Source organism: Malus sylvestris, chromosome 15 (genome assembly GCF_916048215.2).
Source record: "Malus sylvestris chromosome 15, drMalSylv7.2, whole genome shotgun sequence".
NCBI lineage: Eukaryota > Viridiplantae > Streptophyta > Magnoliopsida > Rosales > Rosaceae > Malus > Malus sylvestris.
This window is the reverse complement of record NC_062274.1, coordinates 15,801,406-15,822,639: the sequence shown is the minus strand read 5'-3', so window position 1 is coordinate 15,822,639 and position 21,234 is coordinate 15,801,406. Positions and strand designations below refer to the sequence as shown.

Here is a 21,234-nt window from a genome sequence, read left to right as displayed (position 1 = left end):
TTTTTGACATCCATTTAGTGAAATTCTGAAGTTTTAATATGGTTGACCACCGGGGCGTCTCGGTTGACCGTTTAGGGTTGCCCGTTGACTTTTCGTTGACTCTTTACAAAATTTGTCTGGGACCCCTGTTAGCGTATTTCGATATCTTGATTCCAAATCCACCATCCGTTTCTCCAAATTCAAATGTTTTAATTGGGTTTTGCTAATGGGTCTCTATTATCCTCAGGTACGTTTAGCACCGGTTTTCCTAGTTCAAACGGCTATGACCTCACAAATATCTGTAAGTGGGTCTTTGCTTTTAAATATTATATAATTATTTAGTTTCCATTTATATATTTGAAAATGAATTCCTTACGTATGCCTAGATTAGTCTAATGTTTATAAAAAATTAGTGAAATGATGGAATTTACGAAATTATCCTAACTCCTACGGGATGCACATGTATGCATACTTTTGTGGGATTTTAATTATGGCCATGATTAATATTTATTAAATAGTATGATGTCAACGTAAATTATTAATTTACCGCTGTATGATTTTATTTACGTAATCTGCTCGTCGTTGCTGTACCGGTGTTAATACTTGCTCGGGCCAGGGCCAATCTTTCACGTGTATGTTCATATCGCACCGTACGCTCACTTTGGATTTATTGTAAATGCCAGTCCTGTCCTAAATTGCTATAGGCAATTAGGACTCGTATGTGATGTGCAAAGCGCCAGTCTTCACGTGATTGTAGTACTAGAGCGTAAATCATTATTACACCAAATCATGTTCATGTCAGAATACATCTGCATGAACTAATGTGTCAGCATATGTCGATGAGCACTCGATGCGATATGTTCATTTCTGCGAGATATTGTGATTACTGGTAGTTATATGCCTATTTACGTATTTTGTGACGTATTGAATTCTTGAGATATTGCAGGCTATGGTAAGTGTTTTCGTACTATACGTATTATGTATATTTGGAAACTATACTTGTTTTACTGCAAGGGGGTTATAATGTTTTCAAAAAGATTTTTATAAAACTTTATTTTTAAGCCCACTCACCCTTGTTTTTTCGCCCCTCTAGGTTTTAGTGTTGTTCGTGTCAATGAAGATTCTTGGCAAATCTTGGTATAGGTGGTTACCTTCAATGGTATGATTCTCATCCTACCTTACTGCACTTTACTTATGCTCTGACATCATGTGTTAAATGGGTCCATTCCCGCTCACAAGCGCACTCTTATATTTAGGCACTTTTAGGTTTAAATTTATTCATATTTTCCACATCACTACACTTTATGGCTTCGTCACCCTCCTTATGTCAGCTAACATAGCTCGATTCGGAGTCTAGGTGGATATTTCGGGTCGGGGTGTGTCATATATAACTATAACATCCCAAACCTAGGTTCAAGTCAGTTTTGCTCTCCATGGTCCATCTTTCCAATCATTTTTTTTAAGAAGGACAAGGTGTTACAAAGTGTGAGAAACTTTTGATGGAGAGCAACTTGTGACAATGAGATAGAATGAGATTTCTACTAAAAAGAAATTTTAACATTTAGTCTAGTAAAGTTTTCTACTATCTAATGTTTTATCACTTGAGCTCAAAATGCTATTGTTTGAAGACGGAAAACCGTCAAAATGGGAAGAACATGCGAACGGAACACGTCATGAAAAGCAAGAAGTTTGTATGACGCCACTTGCGGAAATATCTTTGGTTGAGATAACAGTACATGACGGTGTGGCGGGTACACTACGTTTACTCATGGCAGGGTAACAAGTGGCAACGAGGTATCCATTGAAGGACCTCAATTTTGCTATCCATAGTCCATTTGAAAGCCCAAACTCAGGCTCAAGCCCAATTTTGCTCTCTATAGTCCATCTTTCCAATTTTTTTTTTTTTTAAGAAGGACAAGGTGTTACAAAGTGGGAGAAACTTTTGGTGGTGAGCAATGTGGGAAAGTGAGATAAAATGAGATTTCTACTAAAAAAACTACAACATTTAGTCTAGTAAAGTTTTCTACTATCAGATGTTCTATCACTTGAACTCAAAATGCTGCTGTGTTGAGGATGGTGAACCGTCAAAATGGGAAGAACATGCGAACGTAGCGCTTCATGAAAAGCAAGAAGTTTGTATGAAGTCGCTCGTTGAAATATCCTTGGTTGAGATATAAATATGGGACACTTTGGATGCGGCCCCTAACTACTAATGTTTTTTTACTGAAACCTTTATGGTTTTGGGTTTTCGATTGAAGTCTCTGATATTAATGTATTTTTATGTAGCTTATTATATTTTTAACTTAAAAATGAAATTTGTATTATTTATATTAAAGAGATTTAAAATAAAACCCCATAATTTATGGAATTAAAAATATTAAAGATAAATTATACTCTCCAAGAAGAAGAAGAAGAAGAAGAAGAATTTTATATAAACTTGACATAGATATATTCTCAAATCAACGAAATAGAATGTACCTATATAAGTTTTAAAATGGATTAGAGAGAATTTTATATAAAAAATTGGTACATTTTATATTAAAGAAAGGGTACGGTTTTCATATAACAAATTGGTATATTTAAGAATGGGTACATATCAATTTTTTTTTATAAAAATTTAATGGGTGCAAACTTATTCTAATTTTATTTTTTATATTTTGGAAATGTTTGAATTGAAAATTAATTAGGAATTTAATAAGGGTGAGTATTAAAACTCTAAATCTAAATCAATTACTAATTTTTATTATAAAAATTATGTAATTAATGATAGGGACTTTGACCAAAATCTAAAAACTAATAAAATCTTAATCAATGAACATTAGAAATTAGGTAACGGATACTAATTTTTCCTATAAATAATATTGGTAGAGTAATAACCACACATAACAGTGCGGTGGGTACACTACATTTAGTTGTGGTAGGGAACTATGGGAGACAGTTTCATTTTCTTGACATATATTGTACACCAACAGGATCCTGGGGATCCGTTCATCATGTTCGTTCATTGTACATTATGCGATCAGTTTTTGTCAAGTACTGTTTATATTTATTTTTAAATAAAAATATTTAAAATGATTTATGACTGCACGATATACGATAAACAGACACGATTCACGAATCTCTGAAATCCTTACAAAGAGGATCCGGACTCTATTGTACAAAACGTTTTTCATTTGTACAACGGGTGTCCATTGAAGGACCTCAACTAAAAGTTGTACTATTCTGTCGACAAAACGTTTTTCATTTGTACAACGGGTGTCCATTGAAGGGCCTCAACTAAAAGTTGTACTATTCTGTCGACAAAACGTTTTTCATTTGTACAACGGGTGTCCATTGAAGGGCCTCAACTAAAAGTTGTACTATTCTGTCGACAAGAAAAGGTTTTGTATTATGGAATTATGAAGCGTGTTCAAACTACGATCAATCAATCTTGTGTGAGTACCGACATATGTATAAAGTTTCATGTATTCAAGTAGGTATGATTTCCGAGTCCCATGAGCAATTTAAACATCGTATATTTTACTGGGTAATGCTTTCTTATCAAACTTGCATATAAAGAGAGTGCATATAAGAATAAAGAATGGTAATCATGATATATTTTAACAACTATCCACTGCAAACCAACAAAATTTACAATCTTATAATATAATCATGTTATACGTTATGCAGTCTAATAAGAGAATATTTTCAGTAATTTATCGTAAATCATAGCCGGCAGTGGTATTAGTTTATACCAGGGAAATGATCTACCGAGCACTATCCTCTAAGATTACAGCCAACCAGTGCATTATTAAGAATATAACACATCTGCATGACAACAAGAAGACAGTGCAAGTTTCAGTCTTGGAGGTTGATGTTCTCAGCAAACTACTGCAAGTGTTATCGGCGTCCCAATGTTCAGTCATGGCCGTCGATTTTCATTACCCTACCGTATTAATCAAATTTTAAATGGAAAGATAAGGAGGATCACAGCTAATCTGTGTGATCTCACACTCCAACAAAAAGAAGGGAAAAGTTATTAGCAGTGTCTCATGAATTTCTGTAATTGTTCTACATTCACCATGAATATTTAGGTTGGTTTTCACCTCCACTCAACGATTTGCCTTCGCCCGTCAAATGCGTTAGATTTTCGATTACACTAGTAAATTTTACCCGCACATTGTTGCGGGAGCGAAAACATGACTATAGATTATGTTTTTAACATATAAATATGGAAAGAGTGTTATAAATACTAAACAGAAAATGGAACAAATATTAAAACAAAGCTGTCCAAGTTTATATAATTTATAGAAAAGACATTATCAAATGCCTTATCATCAGTATACAAAAATGGTTAACCTAGTATTTCCCCTTGACAGTAATCCTAAAGAGCCCATTGTTTATATACACAAAAAGAATGAGGAATTCATGTTAGGATCAACTATTTACACAATAAAAAATGTGAATCAGGTCACATTCTCCTTCCTCTGCAAGCTATTTTAAAAAATATTTATATAATTGTTGTTTTGCTTTTCTTAATAAAAAACATATACACAAAAAGTTTACTGCAAGCTTATAGCTAATCGGGTCACATTCTCCTTCCTCTACAAACAAATAAATCAAAATTCGATGCCGAAAACTATTTAAAAAAATATATATATATAATTGTTGTTTTGCTTTTCTTAAAAAAAAAAAAAAAAAACTCGGTTTATTTTTTGCTCTATCATTGTCATCAGTTTAAGTAGCAATCATTTATCCTAATTCATTGTCAAATTAGGCTACGAATTCAAAATACAAAACACGAAAATCCAAATTAAACGGAAAATTCAAAATTCACAACGCAAAAATCTAAATGCATCTAACATTTATTAACCAAAAAAAAGCAAGCTAGTCATGATAAACAATTTGATCAGTTAAGAAAATCTCTTTCTTTTATTATTTTACAACACTCTTGTTTTCAAAAATATTTAAGCAAAGTTATCCCTATGGCACTGTCAGCAACCAATTTTTTGCCTTGGTATTCAATCCATACATATACCCTCTTTAAAATTATACTCTCCATCAATCCCACTAAACTTTTGTCCAACGACTTACATAAGAAAACCAATTTTCTTAACCAACCATGCTTACTAATCCTTACGCTCTGTGGCAAGAAAACCAAATAACTCACCAAGACCCACAACACTAACCCACAAAATCAGCCAAAAGATACCAAATAGGGGAAAAAAGCTAAATCTGGAAGAGAGAGGAAGAGAGAGCAGGCAATAGAGGAAAAAATGCTAAATCTAGAAGAGAGAGGAGGAGAGAGCAGGCGGGTGGAAAAGAAGAGAACCAAACGCAATGGGACAAAAATTCCATTAAAACTTTAAAAGCAGTCAAAAGGAACTGAAAAACGAAGAGAAAGCAAAACGCGGCGATGAGAGACGCGTGGAAGTGAAGGGCACAACCGTCATTTAATTGTGGAAAGCAAGAAAGATAACAAACAAAAGGAAAAATTTTAAGGGCAATTTCGCCATTTCACTATTAATAAACAGTATTAAGAAACTGAGTTTTAGTATATATAATTTAGTCACGTGATGTACACGTAATGTCCATTTGAGACCCTTTAGCCCTCATCGGTGACTAGTTTTTATCATAAAGAGGGATTTTATTAATTTAAAAAAAGAAGGTTGTAAACCTAATCACACGTAGTAAAAATAAGGCCAATTTTTTTTTCTTGGTTCATGTGATGACATGACACTTTTAATATGATCCTTGTGGCCAAAAAATTATTAATTAAACCCCTGTGGTGAGCCTTGTTAGCAATTGAGGTCCAAATCCAAACTTTCGTTAGTGTTTCGTTAAATAAATTCATGTGACTATCACGTGGATAAGTCAAATTCATCATTTCAATCCAAATTACATCTTATTCTATGGACATTTAGCATGACTTAGGTATACCGTATGCATGTGTCCTTTTTGGGCAAGTTATGACATACTCTTATTTCTCTTGTGAGTTGGCATATGATTCCAGTGTACAAATCAAATTAAAATAAAGAGGAGATAATTTACATTAACCATTCACGAAAGAAAAAATAACTTCATCATTTCTCGTACCATAATTTATTTTGTAAATTTTACCACGCCAAATTTCACTCAAATTAAAGTTCTGCAATCTCTTTGTATAAAGTTAGTTGGCTTGTCTTTTTTATTTTTTATTTTTATTTTTGCATGTTAGTGATTCAACCATGCGTCCCTCTTAAGTCATAAGTGCATCATCATCGCAAGATAGATTTAAGAGAAATTCTAACACATCCGACGACGATAGCGGGTGAAATTGAACATTTAAAAAATCAAAACAGTTAAAAACCGAATTATAAATTTTTTTTGGATCAAATGATGAATTTTATTAGATTCTAATCGATAATTTATATCTTCCGCAAGAATATTGAAAATAAATTCAAGTCTTATACAATCTCATTTACGGTTACCATCAACTTTTGAGATGTAAGCTGCTGCTCTTCCATTGCAAGGGACCATATATCATAAATAACAGAGTCAACAAAACTAGCAAGGGACCATATATCATAAATAAGCTCTTCCATTGCCGCGTCAACTCCAATTTCTCTATGGGAAATTTTATTTGAACCCTAAAAACTTCTTTCCACATCCAACTTAAATATTTTTTCCATTAAACTCTCCACTTTACCCCTAAATTAATGTGAGATAAGAAAAATATATTGAAGGGAGATGAACCCATATCAGCCCCACCAACGCCCGCTGTTTTCCGGCATCTTCTTCATTGAGGCGGGTGAATCTTTTGTGCCAGCGTCTTCTTTTTTTCAAGCTTTTTTTTTTCCGTTCTCTCTGTTTCCATCTTATATTCTCCTCCTCCTCCTCCTCTTTATTGCTCACTTCCTTCAACCGACAAATGCCGAAAGCAAATTTGGGCCTACACAATTTTCGAGTGTTACAGAGTTGGCCACGTGGAGAATCACGACCAAGGGTACTTTTGTGTTGTATGGAAGGCGTTAGATGTCAAAGCTTGTGGAAGGTAAATGGGCTACCATGGATGGTAGAAGTTGCCTTGAAAAATCACCAACAAATCTCTGGCGGCGTTTGAGGTGGAAGTGACAGTGGGTGTAAAAAGACATTTTGATTTTGTTTTTTGTTTTTAAGTTTTATACAAGGGTGAATTAGGAATTTAAATAAAATATTTTAATAATTGGGTGTAAAAGGAGGTTGAATGGGTTTTAATATAATTTTTCTCTCTCTATTAATCATTCGTATCACATGGCATCAGATTCCACCATGATTTGCATGAAAAACCGAATTATAAATTCAAGATGCAATGCGAAAAATGACGTAATTAAGTTCAGACGTCAACGTTTCTAATTTTCTAAGACTTAAAAACTGAATTAAAAATAACAGTTGCATGCATTACTTGGCCATGACTAGATTCCATGTCAGTAGATCCGGCCAAGAATTTTGGATAATGACATCCACGTAATTACTGACTCTAAGTCCTCCTTTAATTTATCCAATCATTTTAGTTTTCTAATATAGAAAACTTCATTTTAATCCCTAAAAAAGATGAGTTTTAGATTATAACCATATGTAAGATTAAAATCCAATTTTAGTCCCTAGCACATTTAATCATATCATTTATTAGTTGTATTTTGATGTTTTATTTTATCTTTTTTATTTTTATTTTGATGTATTAATTACATTTAAATTTAATTTTTATTTCATTCATCATAATATATTTTAATGTCTACATTTAGGCAACTAAATTTTTTATAATATATATTCCGATAACAATTTTGTATGTTCTTCATTTAGGTACATTAATACATTTGAATATTTTGGTATATCTATCGGTACAAATATGTAGTTACATTGATTCAATAAAATGCATTTCGATCAATATAATGCATTTCGTTACGTATACTTTGATACACACACTTGAGTATTGACTTTTAGGTACATTAATTCAATTATTATTTCGGTAAATACATTTAGGTACATACATTTTGGTATTGATAATTAGGTACATACATTTTCGGTATTGACATTTAGGTTCGTACATTTTGGTACATACATTTTGGTATTGACATTTAGGTACATTAATTCAATATAATACATTTCAATGCATACATTTAGGTTCATTATAATATATTTCAGTACAATCATGTAGGTACAAATATTTTGGTAAAAAAAAGTCAATTTTATATATTTTGGCACAATCATTTCTGTACACTTATGTATCTATATATTTTTGTATCACAAATTTTTTTTAATATTTTCTCATTTATGTTCATTTCTAATTAAAAAGATTAAATATGTGCATATTAATAAAATTAAAATTTAATATGGAGAGATTAAATAAAAATACACATTAAATAAGAAAAATTGAATGTAAATCTTGATAATAGTACACTCAAGGGATTAAATTGAATATTTAATCTAGCATCAGGTTTTTTTTAAATTTTGATCTTTTGCAAGGACTAATGTTCAAAAACCCCTTTCTAATATGGGCAGATCAGCCTTATCATCTGTTTCTTTATATATACAACTGCGTTTTGAACGTTTCATTCGGAGTTGTTGGATGATATTTTCAGTTGAGGACTCCCACGTTTCCTAAATTTTCATGAAAGGACACTATTTATGGAATTTGTGCAATTTAGTTGGATAAAATAGGAATTTCAACAGGTCGGTTTTTTAAGTTGAAGGACTCCCATGCTTCCAAATTTTCATGCAAGGACATTTTAGGTTGCTATATAAGAATCCAGTTTTGCAACATATCGTACCACGCAGAACCAATTTGCTTTCTTCTCTGCTTTTGGCTTCTTGTTTGCTTCGAGTCGTATTTTAATTGCTCCATTTTTCGTCGGCAAAGATGACTATCCTCACCGAGCAACCTGAGCTTGGTAAACCCTTCTACCCTTTTCCTTTAATTCGTTTTTTTTTTCTTTTTCCGAGCAATGGTGGCGGAGGGAGGAGTTGAACACAGAACCTTGGGTGAATGGTTGAATGCTGGCATCCAAGCGAGCTGCAAGCCCTTGCCCTTTGTACCTTGTTTAACTCTTTTGCATTGGTTTTATGTTCCGGTTTTTTTTATGATTAGTTAATTAATTATGATATTAATTTGCTCGATAGGGTTACAAATGGGGGAAAAGAAGATTATTTCTTCAGAGATCAATGGAGAAATCAGTGAATTAGTATTGGATGGTGGGTTTGTGGTGCCCAAAGAGATCTCAAAAAATGATGGAATTGTGGCACAAGAAATTGCAGCGTCCAATGAGGCTTTCATTGCACCTGAAATTAATTCATTTGGCCAGTCTTTCAGGTCTGCATAATTTTATAAAATTGTTCTTAACTTTTTGTCACATTTTTCATGTAGTTGTTGTGAAATATTGAGGTCTGACGTGCATACGCAAATGCAATGCAGGGATTATAACGCTGAAAGCGAAAGGCATAAATCTGTGGAGGAATTCTACCGGTTGAACCACATTCATCAAACTTATGATTTCGTGAAGCGAATGAGGGAGGAGTATAGCAAGTTGAATCGAGTCAAAATGAGCATATGGGAATGTTGTGAACTCCTCAATGAGGTTGTGGATGACAGTGATCCTGACTTGGATGAACCACAAATTGAGCACTTGCTGCAAACTGCTGAAGCAATTAGAAAAGACTATCCCGATGAAGATTGGTTGCACTTGACTGCTCTTATTCATGGTATATTCCCAAATAAAATTCCTTAATTCTGATTTTAATCTTAGCTGTTCATTTGTTAGAATATATAACGGACTTTTCTACCACATTTTTAAATGTGAAAATGTCTTCAATAAACTTGAATACTTAATTTTAAGTGCAGTTAACCCGCAATGTAGAAGGACTCATATATTATAGTTTACAGAATTCTAGAATTAGAATGATCCACAACTGCTTATGACCTTTTCCAATGAAGTTCTCTATACCCAATTTCTGGGATTTGATAGAAGTGCTTCTCCTCTTCCATTAACTTTAATCTTGCATGGGTTTCAGATCTTGGAAAAGTGCTTCTGCTTCCTAGCTTTGGAGAGCTTCCTCAATGGGCTGTTGTTGGTGAGTGTTGTGTTTTGACTATTGAAATTTGATTACCCTTTCGCAATTTTGAGCTATTTCAACTGAAAAAGTATTCAAATTTTATGTTGCAGGAGACACACATCCTCTCGGGTGCGCTTTTGATGAATCCATTGTTCACCACAAGGTATATATCATTTCCCATGAAAGATTTAGTTAGACTGAAGTAAACATCTTAAATGTGATCATAAATATATAGTCAATCATTTCTTTGTTCTTGCAGTATTTCAAGGAAAATCCGGATTACAACAATCCTTCCTACAACACTAAGAATGGGATCTACTCAGAAGGATGTGGACTGGACAATGTCATGATCTCTTGGGGTCATGATGACTACATGTACTTGGTACGTCTTTCACTTCATGCGTTCAAATTTCAAACGTTACTATCAAGGCAACCCTGATTTTGTTAACTGGTGTGTTCAAATTAATCTGCGCAGGTGGCCAAAGAAAACGGAACAACTTTGCCTAAGGCTGGATTGTTCATCATCCGGTATCACTCATTTTATCGTAAGTACCACGAAAATGCAGAATCCCTTCCAAGAATGCAAATGTGACCAAATGCTAACTTCCAACTTATCATTATGTTGCAGCTTTACATAGGGCAGGGGCATATAGACACCTTATGAACAAGGAGGATGAAGAGAATCTTAAGTGGCTTCAAGTATTCAAGTAAGCTCCATTTCCACTTCACTTAATTTATGTATACATATGTATGTATATATCTTGTGATTGCAAGATTGCATGAACAAAACTGACCATACTGTGCTTTTCTTTTTGTGATGTTGTGCAGCAAATATGACCTCTACAGCAAGAGCAAAGTTCGAGTTGATGTCGAAAAAGTGAAGCCATATTATTTGTCCCTCATTGAGAAGGTGAGTACCGTAGTTCCTCGAGCGGATTCTGAATTTTCGATTATTTACTAACTCATATTCTGATTGATTTGGATGTGAATTTTTCTGCAGTATTTCCCAGCAAAACTGAGATGGTGAGCCCTTTAGGTTTTCGGCGTGATCTATATATTAAGGAAAATTGAACCTTTTATGTTCTGCTTCAAGATGTTCAATGTTGTACAAAGTGTTTGATTAAAAAAGAGGCTGTTGAGTTGTATTAAATTCTATGTGAGGAGTTGTATTGTATGCTTGTAACTTTTAATAAATGTATTCTTCTTGTGCCGCTGCCCCATATTCAAAGATAAATAAAGAAAATTGTATTTCTGCATCTTTCATTTCAGTAATTCCATAAGCTTCTAAATATGTTCTATGCTTTCTCAACCTATTTCCTTGGGTCGAAAAATTTCTAGATCCGCCAGTCTGCGAACCAGCAGCCCAAGTTCATATATTGCAGACAAAATGGTCATGTCTTGTTTCTTCAACTGCCATGGCACCCCACAAGAAATACTTTCCTACCCCGAGCGTATCCTCTCTCTCTCACTCATCACCTAAGTACCGAGTGTCGAGTGAGAAAGAGAAGAAGAGTATCTTCTCCACCCCACAAATTTCATGAGAATTAGATCCCACTGAGACAAATCACTGTTTGGAATTTTGTTCATCAAGCTGTGATTAGTGGAGTATTTTATTAATTATTCCATTTGCCATACGCAATAGCAAATGAATGTTAAGTAAATAAGAAAAGATCAAAAGCCAAAGTCTTGCATTCTTATTAATCAATTCCCATGTTCAAAGTGACAGATGCATTAGTAATATAATACATTCAAAATCCTACAATATCGGAAGCCGATCGTTAAAAATTAAAAAATAAAGTATATTTCTTAAATCTAATGCGAGAAAAAACTTAGGTTGTTACTCAAAAGATATTCTTCTTTTTGTGTAATATTTAGCATCAGATCATTACGTAACCTAATCAAGTGAAAAATAAAAATAACGATATATCTTCTTACAGAAATATTCCCCTAAAGCAAATGCATTGCAAGATATAATATCGTTATAAGATGGTAGCTTACGATAACAAAAAATATAGGAAAGAAACAAAAGAAGAGTGGTCTTACTGTCCTGGTGGATTTGACAGATCATATAAGATAAACCAAATCACAATCTATATATAAAGTCCAATGTGACACATAAACTAAAACAATTACATTAGCATATAAAAAATAAAATCATATACAATTATTTGGTAAATTACGTAACGCATCAAAACCATTGACTAATTACACTATTTTTTTTCGAATAGTAGCAAAAATATTTCTTTTGCTTAATGGCTTTTTTCTTCTTTCCACCTAGAAAGTTGGATAGGATCGTTGAATTGAATTCAAGAATAAGAGCTTTTTGTAGTAATTGATTAGAGCTTTATGGCTCGTTTGGATGTGCTTTTAAAATGACTTAAAGTATTTTTGGTGAAAATATTTTTGAAACCAATCCTAGGTAAAAATCTACTGTATCATGAAAAAGCATTTTAAGTACTTCATGCAATAAGCACATATCTGGTGCTTAAAAGTGTTTTTGGAACTCAAAATCAATTTCACCAAAAGCGTTTTCAGTCATTTTAAAAGTACATCCAAACGAGCTCTTATTCTTATAGACCGCACTGTTGTATGTGATCCATCGATTTTATAAACGCTAAAGAAAAATGCTAAAGAGACTTTCTCAAAATGGACTATGTATGAAATCTGTGTTGCCTTATAGTTTACATCAATTTACATGCTAACATTATAAATTATTATACCAAAATATATGAGACGACAAAGAATACATGAAGAGTCGTTTTTGCGAGAGTCTTCTTAGAATTTCACAAGCGATAAATTAGAATATTTAATTTAAACCACACAAATTTAGCTATTTAAAAAAAAAATAACAGTATGATACACTGATGCATTATAAAATTTGTCTATTGTTATCTGAAACTGAAAAATTGCCTCAATTAAACAAAGAAGGTCGCACGTGCCGTGCACACGTGCGCTGCGTCTGTTCTGTTCTGTCTGTCCACCAAGGCACCAGCTCTTCGTCTTCTTCTCCGTCAAAGCAAAACCGCCAAAGAACGCCATAAAATTTCTCAGATTGCTTACCATTTTCGCCCCCAGTTCAAATTGCTAAAAAAAGGTCCAAGATTTTAGGTATTCACCTAATTTACCCCACAATTTCTCGTTCAAGCTCTAGTCTTTGATCCAAAAATCACACCACTAAAACCAATTCTCACAAACCCCAAATCCCCAAAACTCAGAATTCGATTCCGCAGTCGATTTCCAGCTAGGGTTTTTATCTCTGTGATGAGTTTTGCCTCTTCTGTATGGCTCAAAACCCCCCGTTTCTTCTCCACCTTTTCATCCTCAACCTCTTCATCAGTTTCGCCATAAACCCTAGTCTCTGCGCTGATTCGGACGATGATTTTTCGATTCTTGGGTTCGAAATTCATGGGGACTACTCGCCACCTTCGCCGCCTCCGAGTCCGCCGCCGCCACACCCTCCCCCGCTCTCGTGCCAGGAGGGTCTCAACGGAATTGGGTCTCTGGACACCACTTGCGAGCTGAATTCAAGCTTGATTCTTGAAGATAATGTGTATATAGAAGGAAATGGGAGCTTATATATACTTCCCGGTGTTAATTTGAGCTGCCCATTATTGGGTTGTGAAATTGTGGTTAAAATTAGTGGGGAATTTAGTTTAGGTAGAAATTCAATGATTATAGCCGGGTTAGTTTCGGTTAATGCTTCGAATGCGAGCTTTTTAACTGGTTCAGTAATAAATGTTACGGCATTGGCTGGTGCACCCCCGGCGCAGACTAGTGGCACCCCGGATGGTGTTCAGGGTTCTGGTGGAGGGCATGGTGGGAGAGGTGCTAGTTGTGTGATTGATAATACAAAGCTCCCAGATGATGTTTGGGGTGGGGATCCGTATGCGTGGTCATCGTTGGATGAGCCAGTGAGTTATGGCAGTAAGGGTGGAACAACTAGTAAGGATGAGAAGTATGGTGGGGAAGGAGGTGGGAGGATTTGGTTGGAGGCAAGAAGTTCAATTGATCTTAGTGGGAGTGTTTTGGCTGATGGTGGTGATGGTGGGATTAAGGGTGGTGGAGGTTCAGGGGGCAGCATATTTGTTAAAGCTCGTAGAATGTATGTACTTTACCTGTTTTGTGTTAAATTTTAAACAATGACTCACTAAAGATTATGTATTAATATGCTCAATCATGGATGCTAATAGTTTGTTTTGTTGGATTACTTGTTAAGTACCTCTTGCATTACGTAACTACAATTATTTTTCTTGAAGAGCAGGACTGGAAGTGGCAGGATAAGTGCAGTGGGAGGTAATGGATTTGCTGGAGGAGGAGGTGGAAGAGTTTCCATCAAAGTTTTCAGCAGGCGTGATGATACAGATATCTTCGCTCATGGTAAGTAAAAAGTTATCATTTTGTAATATAATTTTGTATATCAAAGCAAAGAACTTGCTTAAGTTTCTCTTCGGTAATATGTAAAGGAAGAACTTATTTTTGGGAGAACCATTGGAACTACTTTGTTTGTACAGTACCACTGCTATGTTGGTGATGTTCTGCTTCTTCTGGCAGGGGGAAGGAGTTTAGGCTGTCTTGAAAATGCAGGTGCTGCGGGAACATATTATGATGCTGTACCTCGGAGACTTATAGTCAGTAATCATAACTTATCCACACAGACTGACACGCTTCTGCTAGAGTTCCCTAAACAGCCACTTTGGACAAATGTTGACATCCAAAATCATGCCAAGGCTTTGGTTCCTTTGTATTGGAGCCGTGTTCAGGTCATTGAAGAACTAAACCAACTTTTATGGCTCTGTGATGAACGGCTCTTCTTGTCTCAATTTTTATAATTATAAATACAAACATGCTATTTAAAGTCATATTATGCTGAAATCGTAATGCATTGTACAGGTTCGAGGTCAAATTCGTTTATCATGTGGTGCAGTTTTGAGTTTTGGTCTTGCACATTTTGCTTCATCAGAATTTGAGTTGATGGCTGAAGAGCTTCTGATGAGTGATTCTATTGTCAAGGTAAGCGTAAGACTTATCCTTTTTATTTATTTATTTCTTTCTTTCTATTCTTAAATGTTTGACTATCAGGGAAAAAATTAATTGGGGGTGGGAGTGGAAATAGGAAAACGTCATCTCATTTATCGCAGTATTCTAAAACTTGAGTGTCTACTGTCTTTTTCTGATAAGCTCAGATATTTGGGGCTCTTCGAATGTCTGTCAAAATGCACTTGATGTTGAATTCTAAAATGCTAATAGATGGTGGTGCTGATTCAATTGTGGCAACATCCTTACTTGAGGCAAGCAATTTAGTGGTTCTCAGGGTATGTTGAAACTAGAACCTTGATTTTACACTTATAAGACGCATAGAACCTTGATTTACATTGTCAAATCATGCTTCCATATTTGGTTGTCAGGGGGCGTCTGTGATACATTCTAATGCTAATTTGGGAGTTCACGGACAAGGTTTCTTGAATTTGTCTGGGCCAGGAGACCTGATTGAAGCACAACACCTGATTCTGTCTCTATTTTTTAGTATCAAGGTAAACTGCAGATTTGGTGTGTATTTTTACGTACTCATCATTTCGTTAAAACCATGTTTTATGAGTTTTATGGTGCAGAGTTTTTAAGTATCCACCCAAGTATCATATACCTAGAATTGTTGGCATCTGAGGGACAATTTATTTGGAATCAGTTCTGTTACTTAAATTTGGAAACTTGTAATGATTTGTTGATTTGCTTTTTAACAGTATAAGAAAACACTTAAAATATGTATGAAAACATATTCTCTGATTTTGTTTCAAGTGTAAATTTGAAGTGTACTATATGATTTGTGCATTATTAATATCTTGTGGCCATGTACATACTGAATTTTCTTCTTTTAATACTGAAGATTGGACCTGGATCTTTACTGCGAGGGCCCCTGGACAGTGGCAGTAGTAATTTGACGTAAGTTTTAAATTCATAGTTCTCAATGATGTCATTTTTTTCCCATTGGAATTGATTTTCGTTTTGGGAATGGTAGGAAACCCCAACTCAACTGTGAACTTCCAAACTGCCCCATGGAATTACTTCATCCACCCGAAGATTGTAACATGAACTCTACATTGACCTTCACTCTTCAGGTCTCCCATTGATCCAGATTGGGAACTAAGTACTTATCTTTGTCAATTTGGTTAAATGTTTAAGAAGGTTAAACAGAGTCCACCTTGTTTTTCTGATAAATGGTTAGCTTCCTGCTTCAGATCTGTCGAGTTGAAGATGTTATTGTTCAAGGAAGTATGACTGGATCTGTTATTCATTTTCACTGGGTTAGAGCTGTATCGGTCCACTCTTCTGGGGTAATTAGTGCATCCGGGCTAGGTATGCATTTGGACTCTTAGTTTTTTTTTTAACAATTTTGACTCAACATGCAACCTGGATGTTTGCTTGGATTTGAGGCGATAAATGATTACCTAGACCATGCATTCGAAGATCATAGGAATTTCTATTTCTATGCACAGGTTGCACTGGTGGGGTTGGTAGAGGAAAGTTTTTCGCAAATGGGCTTGGTGGTGGTGGTGGGCATGGTGGCAAAGGTGGGGATGGGTATTACGATGGAAATTTTATTGATGGTGGTGCTTCCTATGGAGATGCTGATTTGCCTTGTGAACTTGGTAGTGGTAGCGGAAATGATAGCCTAGCTGGTGCAACTGCAGGTGGTGGTATCATTGGTAAGAAGCATTAAATAAATATATCGAAACATGTGGAGAAAGTTTTAGAAGATATCAACTAATCAATGGATTAAACATGTCTAAATGGTTAAATTAGGTTTCGTTTGTGATGAGTGATGACTTTCTTTTTGTGATTGATAGCTAATGGTATTGGGTCATATATTCTTTTCTGAACAGTAACATGTTTCCTTTTTTTTTTCCCCTCTCCCTGAACAGTAATGGGTTCATTGGAGCGCTCATTGTCAAGTTTGTCTCTTGATGGTTCACTTAGAGTCGATGGAGAAAGCTTTGGAGAAGAATATTTGGAGAAAAATGATAGGATCTTTTCAAATATAGGTCCTGGTGGTGGTTCTGGTGGAACTGTTCTATTGTTCGTTCAAACATTGGAACTTGGTAATTCTTCTACAATCTCAACTGTTGGTGGACATGGTAGTCCTAGTGGTGGTGGTGGAGGAGGTGGTGGGAGGATTCACTTTCACTGGTCAGACATACCAGTTGGGGATGCATATCTACCTATAGCAAGTGCGGGAGGAAGCATCATTACTGAGTTAGTATCCGGAAATAGATACTGCTTTTCACAATTTTGACATATATTCATCGTACATTGTTGAAGTAAATTTCTTTTAAGTACTACTATAATTTTCTCACTTAATGATAGGTGTACACTAGAACACGTGCCACTTCTATTAAGTTTCTTTAATATAAATATTGTTCAAATATAAAATAGTTTTTTTGTATAACAAGCCGTTCTGGTGTTGAGATATCACTCAAGTTTTAACCCTCTTTTTCATTTCCTTGGTGCAGGGGAGGTTTTGGTAGAGGTCATGGTCGGGCTGGACAAAATGGGACTGTTACTGGAAAGGCCTGTCCCAGAGGGCTTTATGGTATCTTTTGTGAGGTAGCTTCGCTATTTATATTTGGATGACATTTTGACCTAGTTTTAAGATATAATATGGATCTGTTCATGCTAATATATCAAGCATCGCGTTAAGAAACTTGTTCCATAAGTGAAGCCTTTTGTTGTAAGCTTATTTTGAAAATTCTAGTTGATGTCAGTTTTACATTGTTTAATTGTTCAATTGGAATATTTTGTATCAATATTTGCCTTTGTGATTATAGGATTGAACATGTTTTCAATGAATTTGCTTAGTTTCTCTTGGTTTTCATGTTTATATATTTTTTTTCCCGGTAAAATATCATTTTTATGTTCACTATTTGACCAAATTGTACTGCAGGAATGCCCTATTGGCACCTTCAAGAATGTGAGTGGCTCTGATAGAGCCCTTTGTCATGCTTGCCCATCTTTGGAGCTTCCACATCGTGCCATATATGTCACGGTTCGAGGTATCCCTAAATTTGACTCTGGCTACTATGGGCAAGAGCTTTGCTATGATTTTCTTGTGAGCTTATTTAAAGAAGACCTGGAAATTGTGATCGATTGGATTTATTTATTTTTTTTGTTCAGAGTGGTGTTACGTGATTTGCCTTGATTATATTATTCTTTGGGTAAATCATCACTTTAACTTGTTGAAATTTTGTCAGGTGGTGTTACCAAAACTCCATGTCCATACAAGTGCATTTCTGACAGATATCACATGCCAAAATGTTATACAGCATTTGAAGAGTTGGTTTACACTTTTGGTGGACCATGGTGGTTTGGTCTTATTCTGTTAAGTGTCCTCATCCTGTTAGCTCTCGTGCTTAGCGTTGCACGGATGAAGTATGTTACAGGAGACGAATTACCGACTCCTGTACCTGCTCGACAGGGCTCTCGTTTAGATCATTCCTTCCCTTTCCTGGAATCATTGAATGAGGTTCACCTCCAGTCTTAACTTTGGCTACTTAGTTTTTATGACTGGAAGAATGGTCATTTAAAAACCAAATTACAGTGCCCTGTAATCTACGACATATCATGTTAGATGTGACAATCCTGTTCTTGTGTAGGTTTTGGAAACAAACAGAAATGAGGAATCTCAGAGTCATGTGCATAGGATGTTTTTCATGGGGCCAAATACATTCAGTGAACCTTGGCATCTACCTCATTCCCCTCCAGAACAAGTCACAGATATTGTGTAAGCTCTCTTTCTCTTTGGTGTATTAGGATTTTGGTGGTAGGATGCCCACTGAAAAATAATGGCAACAAGTGGTACCTTAGTTATGCACTACCTTTATGCTTTGTGCTTGATAATTAGTTCATTGTTTCATAGTAACCCAAGTTGCGTAAACTTCTGCAAGTGTTTTAAAGTATTTCATTACATGGCAGGTATGAGGCTGCATTCAATAGATTTGTGGACGAGATTAATGCTTTAGCTGCCTATCAGTGGTGGGAAGGATCAGTCTACAGCATTCTTTGTGTTTTTGTTTATCCACTTGCATGGTCATGGTTACAGAGTCGAAGGAAAAAGAAGTTACAACAACTGCGTGAATATGTTCGATCAGAATATGATCATTCTTGCTTGCGTTCTTGTCGTTCACGTGCACTGTATGAAGGACTCAAGGTACATCTAAAGAAGTCATAATTCTCTTGCCAACGTCTTTTGAAGGGTACCTAATTGGGGGATATAAGAGTTGAATTAACAGTTTAGCATTGTTTACTGTTTTGTGCCACAGGTAGCTGCAACTTCTGATTTAATGCTTGCATACATGGACTTTTACCTCGGTGGAGATGAGAAAAGGGCTGGTCTTCCTCCCCGTCTTCATCAGAGATTTCCATTGTCATTAATTTTTGGAGGAGATGGAAGTTACATGGCTCCTTTCCATCTTTGCAGTGATAACATTCTCACTAGCCTCATGAGTCAGGTTATCGATCTACCTTTAGGGCTGTGTTCGATGTGAAGTTATTTGTTTCCTATTGCTATTTGTATAAAGCATAAGTTCTGATATTTGATCTGCTTTCAGAGTATTCCACCTACCATCTGGTATCGGCTTGTAGCTGGTCTAAACGCTCAACTGCGATTAGTTCGGCAAGGTCACTTAAAGTTGACTTTTGGTCATGTTATCAGCTGGCTTGAAACGCACGCAAACCCTACTCTTAGTGCATATGGCGTACATGTTGCTCTTGCGTGGTTTCAGCCTACAGCTTCTGGGTATAGCCAGTTTGGACTTTTGGTATATGCTATAAACAATGAAAGTGTGCCACCAGCACTGGAGGGTCAAGATGCATTGTCACCGCGGGATCATCTGTCACGGTAACATTCAGCTCCTGATTATCTTTCTAGCAAGTTACATACCATATGGCTCATGTTTTTGCCACCCTATTTGCAGTACACCAAGAAATCATTGGGAAAACCCATTTGACCATTTGAGACTCATCGACCATTGGATGTCACAAAAAAGATTTTCTGGAGGAATTTTACTCAGCAAGAGCTTAAGGACGTTTAAAGAGAAGAAAGCTATATGTTATCCCTTTTCTTTCATAGTTTATAATGGCAAACCGGTTGGCCATCAGGTATTGAACATGCCTATATTTATATTATACCGACTTGGTCTTTTTATTGTTCCTCGTTCTGAAATCCGGTTGTTCTTGGATGCTATTCTAATTCTCCCTGGTACTTTCTTCCGTTATCACAGGATCTTGTCGGTTTGTTCATCTCTATTCTACTCTTGGGAGATTTTAGCCTAGTCTTGCTCAGTCTGCTGCAGCTATATTCCATTTCACTGTTGAACTTTTTCTTGGTCTTATTTATTCTTCCTCTCGGTCTACTATTCCCCTTCCCGGCTGGGATCAGTGCTTTGTTTAGTCATGGACCTAGACGGGCAGCAGGTCTTGCGCGTATATATGCTTTGTGGAATATCACATCCTTGATCAATGTCGTAAGTTGTTCTGGACCAAATGGCTTTCGTATCCAAAAGAATGACATAGGATACAAGCAGGCAATGCCCTTTTTCAACGGCATGATTCCTGACATTTTCCGGTTGTTAACAGGTTGTTGCATTTACTTGTGGATTGATTCATTATACGACCCACACGAGGAAGAAGCATTCAAACTTTCAATCCTGGAATTTTAGCATGTAAGTTGTTAAACCTTCATTCCGCCAAAGTGTTTATATAGTGACTGCAGTGCAGCAACGTAAAGTTCTTGTATCAATACAGGGATGAAAGTGAATGGTGGGTGCTTCCCTGTGGCCTGGCACTGTGTAAACTCGTGCAGTCGCGTCTCATCGATTGCCATGTGGCGAACCAGGAAATTCAGGATCACTCGTTGTACAGCAAGGACCCTGACGTGTTCTGGCAGTCCTGAAATATGTTCATTGACAAAGTTCAAGTTTTATTTAATTTTAATATTTGGTTTTTTTTTTTATTTTTGGGTAAATATGTGTACCCTATAGCTATATGCATATTTCTTTTTTCGATCGAGGTCATCTTTTAGGTCGTGGCCTATATTATTACAAAAAGAGAAGAAAAAAGAAAAGTTCTCGTACAAATGTTTCGAGGTATAGAGCATCATCTAACCGTCGTCAACCCAAACACAGTTTTTCAACAACTCTCCATGCCTTTCATCCATTT

General features: G+C 35.7%; 2 protein-coding genes across 2 annotated transcripts; both read left to right on the top strand.

Moving 5' to 3' along the window:
• The first annotated feature begins 8,584 nt into the window (after positions 1 to 8,584).
• Positions 8,585 to 11,282, top strand: LOC126601225 (inositol oxygenase 1-like). Its single transcript, XM_050267900.1, has 10 exons — positions 8,585 to 8,867; positions 9,097 to 9,286; positions 9,389 to 9,675; positions 9,985 to 10,044; positions 10,137 to 10,189; positions 10,286 to 10,408; positions 10,502 to 10,571; positions 10,655 to 10,733; positions 10,855 to 10,936; positions 11,027 to 11,282. The coding sequence occupies exons 1-10, from the start codon at positions 8,837 to 8,839 to the stop codon at positions 11,051 to 11,053; spliced, it is 1,002 nt and encodes a 333-aa protein (XP_050123857.1). The 5' UTR covers positions 8,585 to 8,836; the 3' UTR covers positions 11,054 to 11,282.
• A 1,666-nt stretch (positions 11,283 to 12,948) lies between these two features.
• Positions 12,949 to 21,152, top strand: LOC126604056 (uncharacterized). The gene is made up of 22 exons (XM_050271128.1): positions 12,949 to 14,128; positions 14,288 to 14,403; positions 14,578 to 14,786; positions 14,917 to 15,036; positions 15,210 to 15,338; positions 15,432 to 15,557; positions 15,908 to 15,963; positions 16,040 to 16,139; positions 16,260 to 16,377; positions 16,518 to 16,727; positions 16,944 to 17,274; positions 17,532 to 17,625; positions 17,963 to 18,071; positions 18,270 to 18,541; positions 18,672 to 18,799; positions 18,991 to 19,225; positions 19,338 to 19,526; positions 19,626 to 19,915; positions 19,992 to 20,175; positions 20,298 to 20,540; positions 20,653 to 20,738; positions 20,821 to 21,152. Exons 1-22 carry the CDS (start codon positions 13,308 to 13,310, stop codon positions 20,966 to 20,968), a joined length of 4,314 nt encoding a protein of 1,437 aa, XP_050127085.1. The 5' UTR covers positions 12,949 to 13,307; the 3' UTR covers positions 20,969 to 21,152.
• The last annotated feature ends 82 nt before the right edge of the window (positions 21,153 to 21,234 follow it).

Excerpts from the sequence above, each read along its gene's own strand:
- LOC126604056 (XM_050271128.1), top strand. The coding sequence starts at position 13,308 with ATGGCTCAAAACCCCCCGTTTCTTCTCCACCTTTTCATCCTCAACCTC. Across the intron at positions 15,558-15,907 it reads CTCTATTTTTTAGTATCAAG|ATTGGACCTGGATCTTTACT; the intron begins GTAAACTGCAGA and ends TTAATACTGAAG. Across the intron at positions 15,964-16,039 it reads AGTGGCAGTAGTAATTTGAC|GAAACCCCAACTCAACTGTG; the intron begins GTAAGTTTTAAA and ends TGGGAATGGTAG.
- LOC126601225 (XM_050267900.1), top strand. The coding sequence starts at position 8,837 with ATGACTATCCTCACCGAGCAACCTGAGCTTG. Across the intron at positions 10,190-10,285 it reads AATCCATTGTTCACCACAAG|TATTTCAAGGAAAATCCGGA; the intron begins GTATATATCATT and ends TTGTTCTTGCAG. Across the intron at positions 10,572-10,654 it reads CCGGTATCACTCATTTTATC|CTTTACATAGGGCAGGGGCA; the intron begins GTAAGTACCACG and ends ATTATGTTGCAG.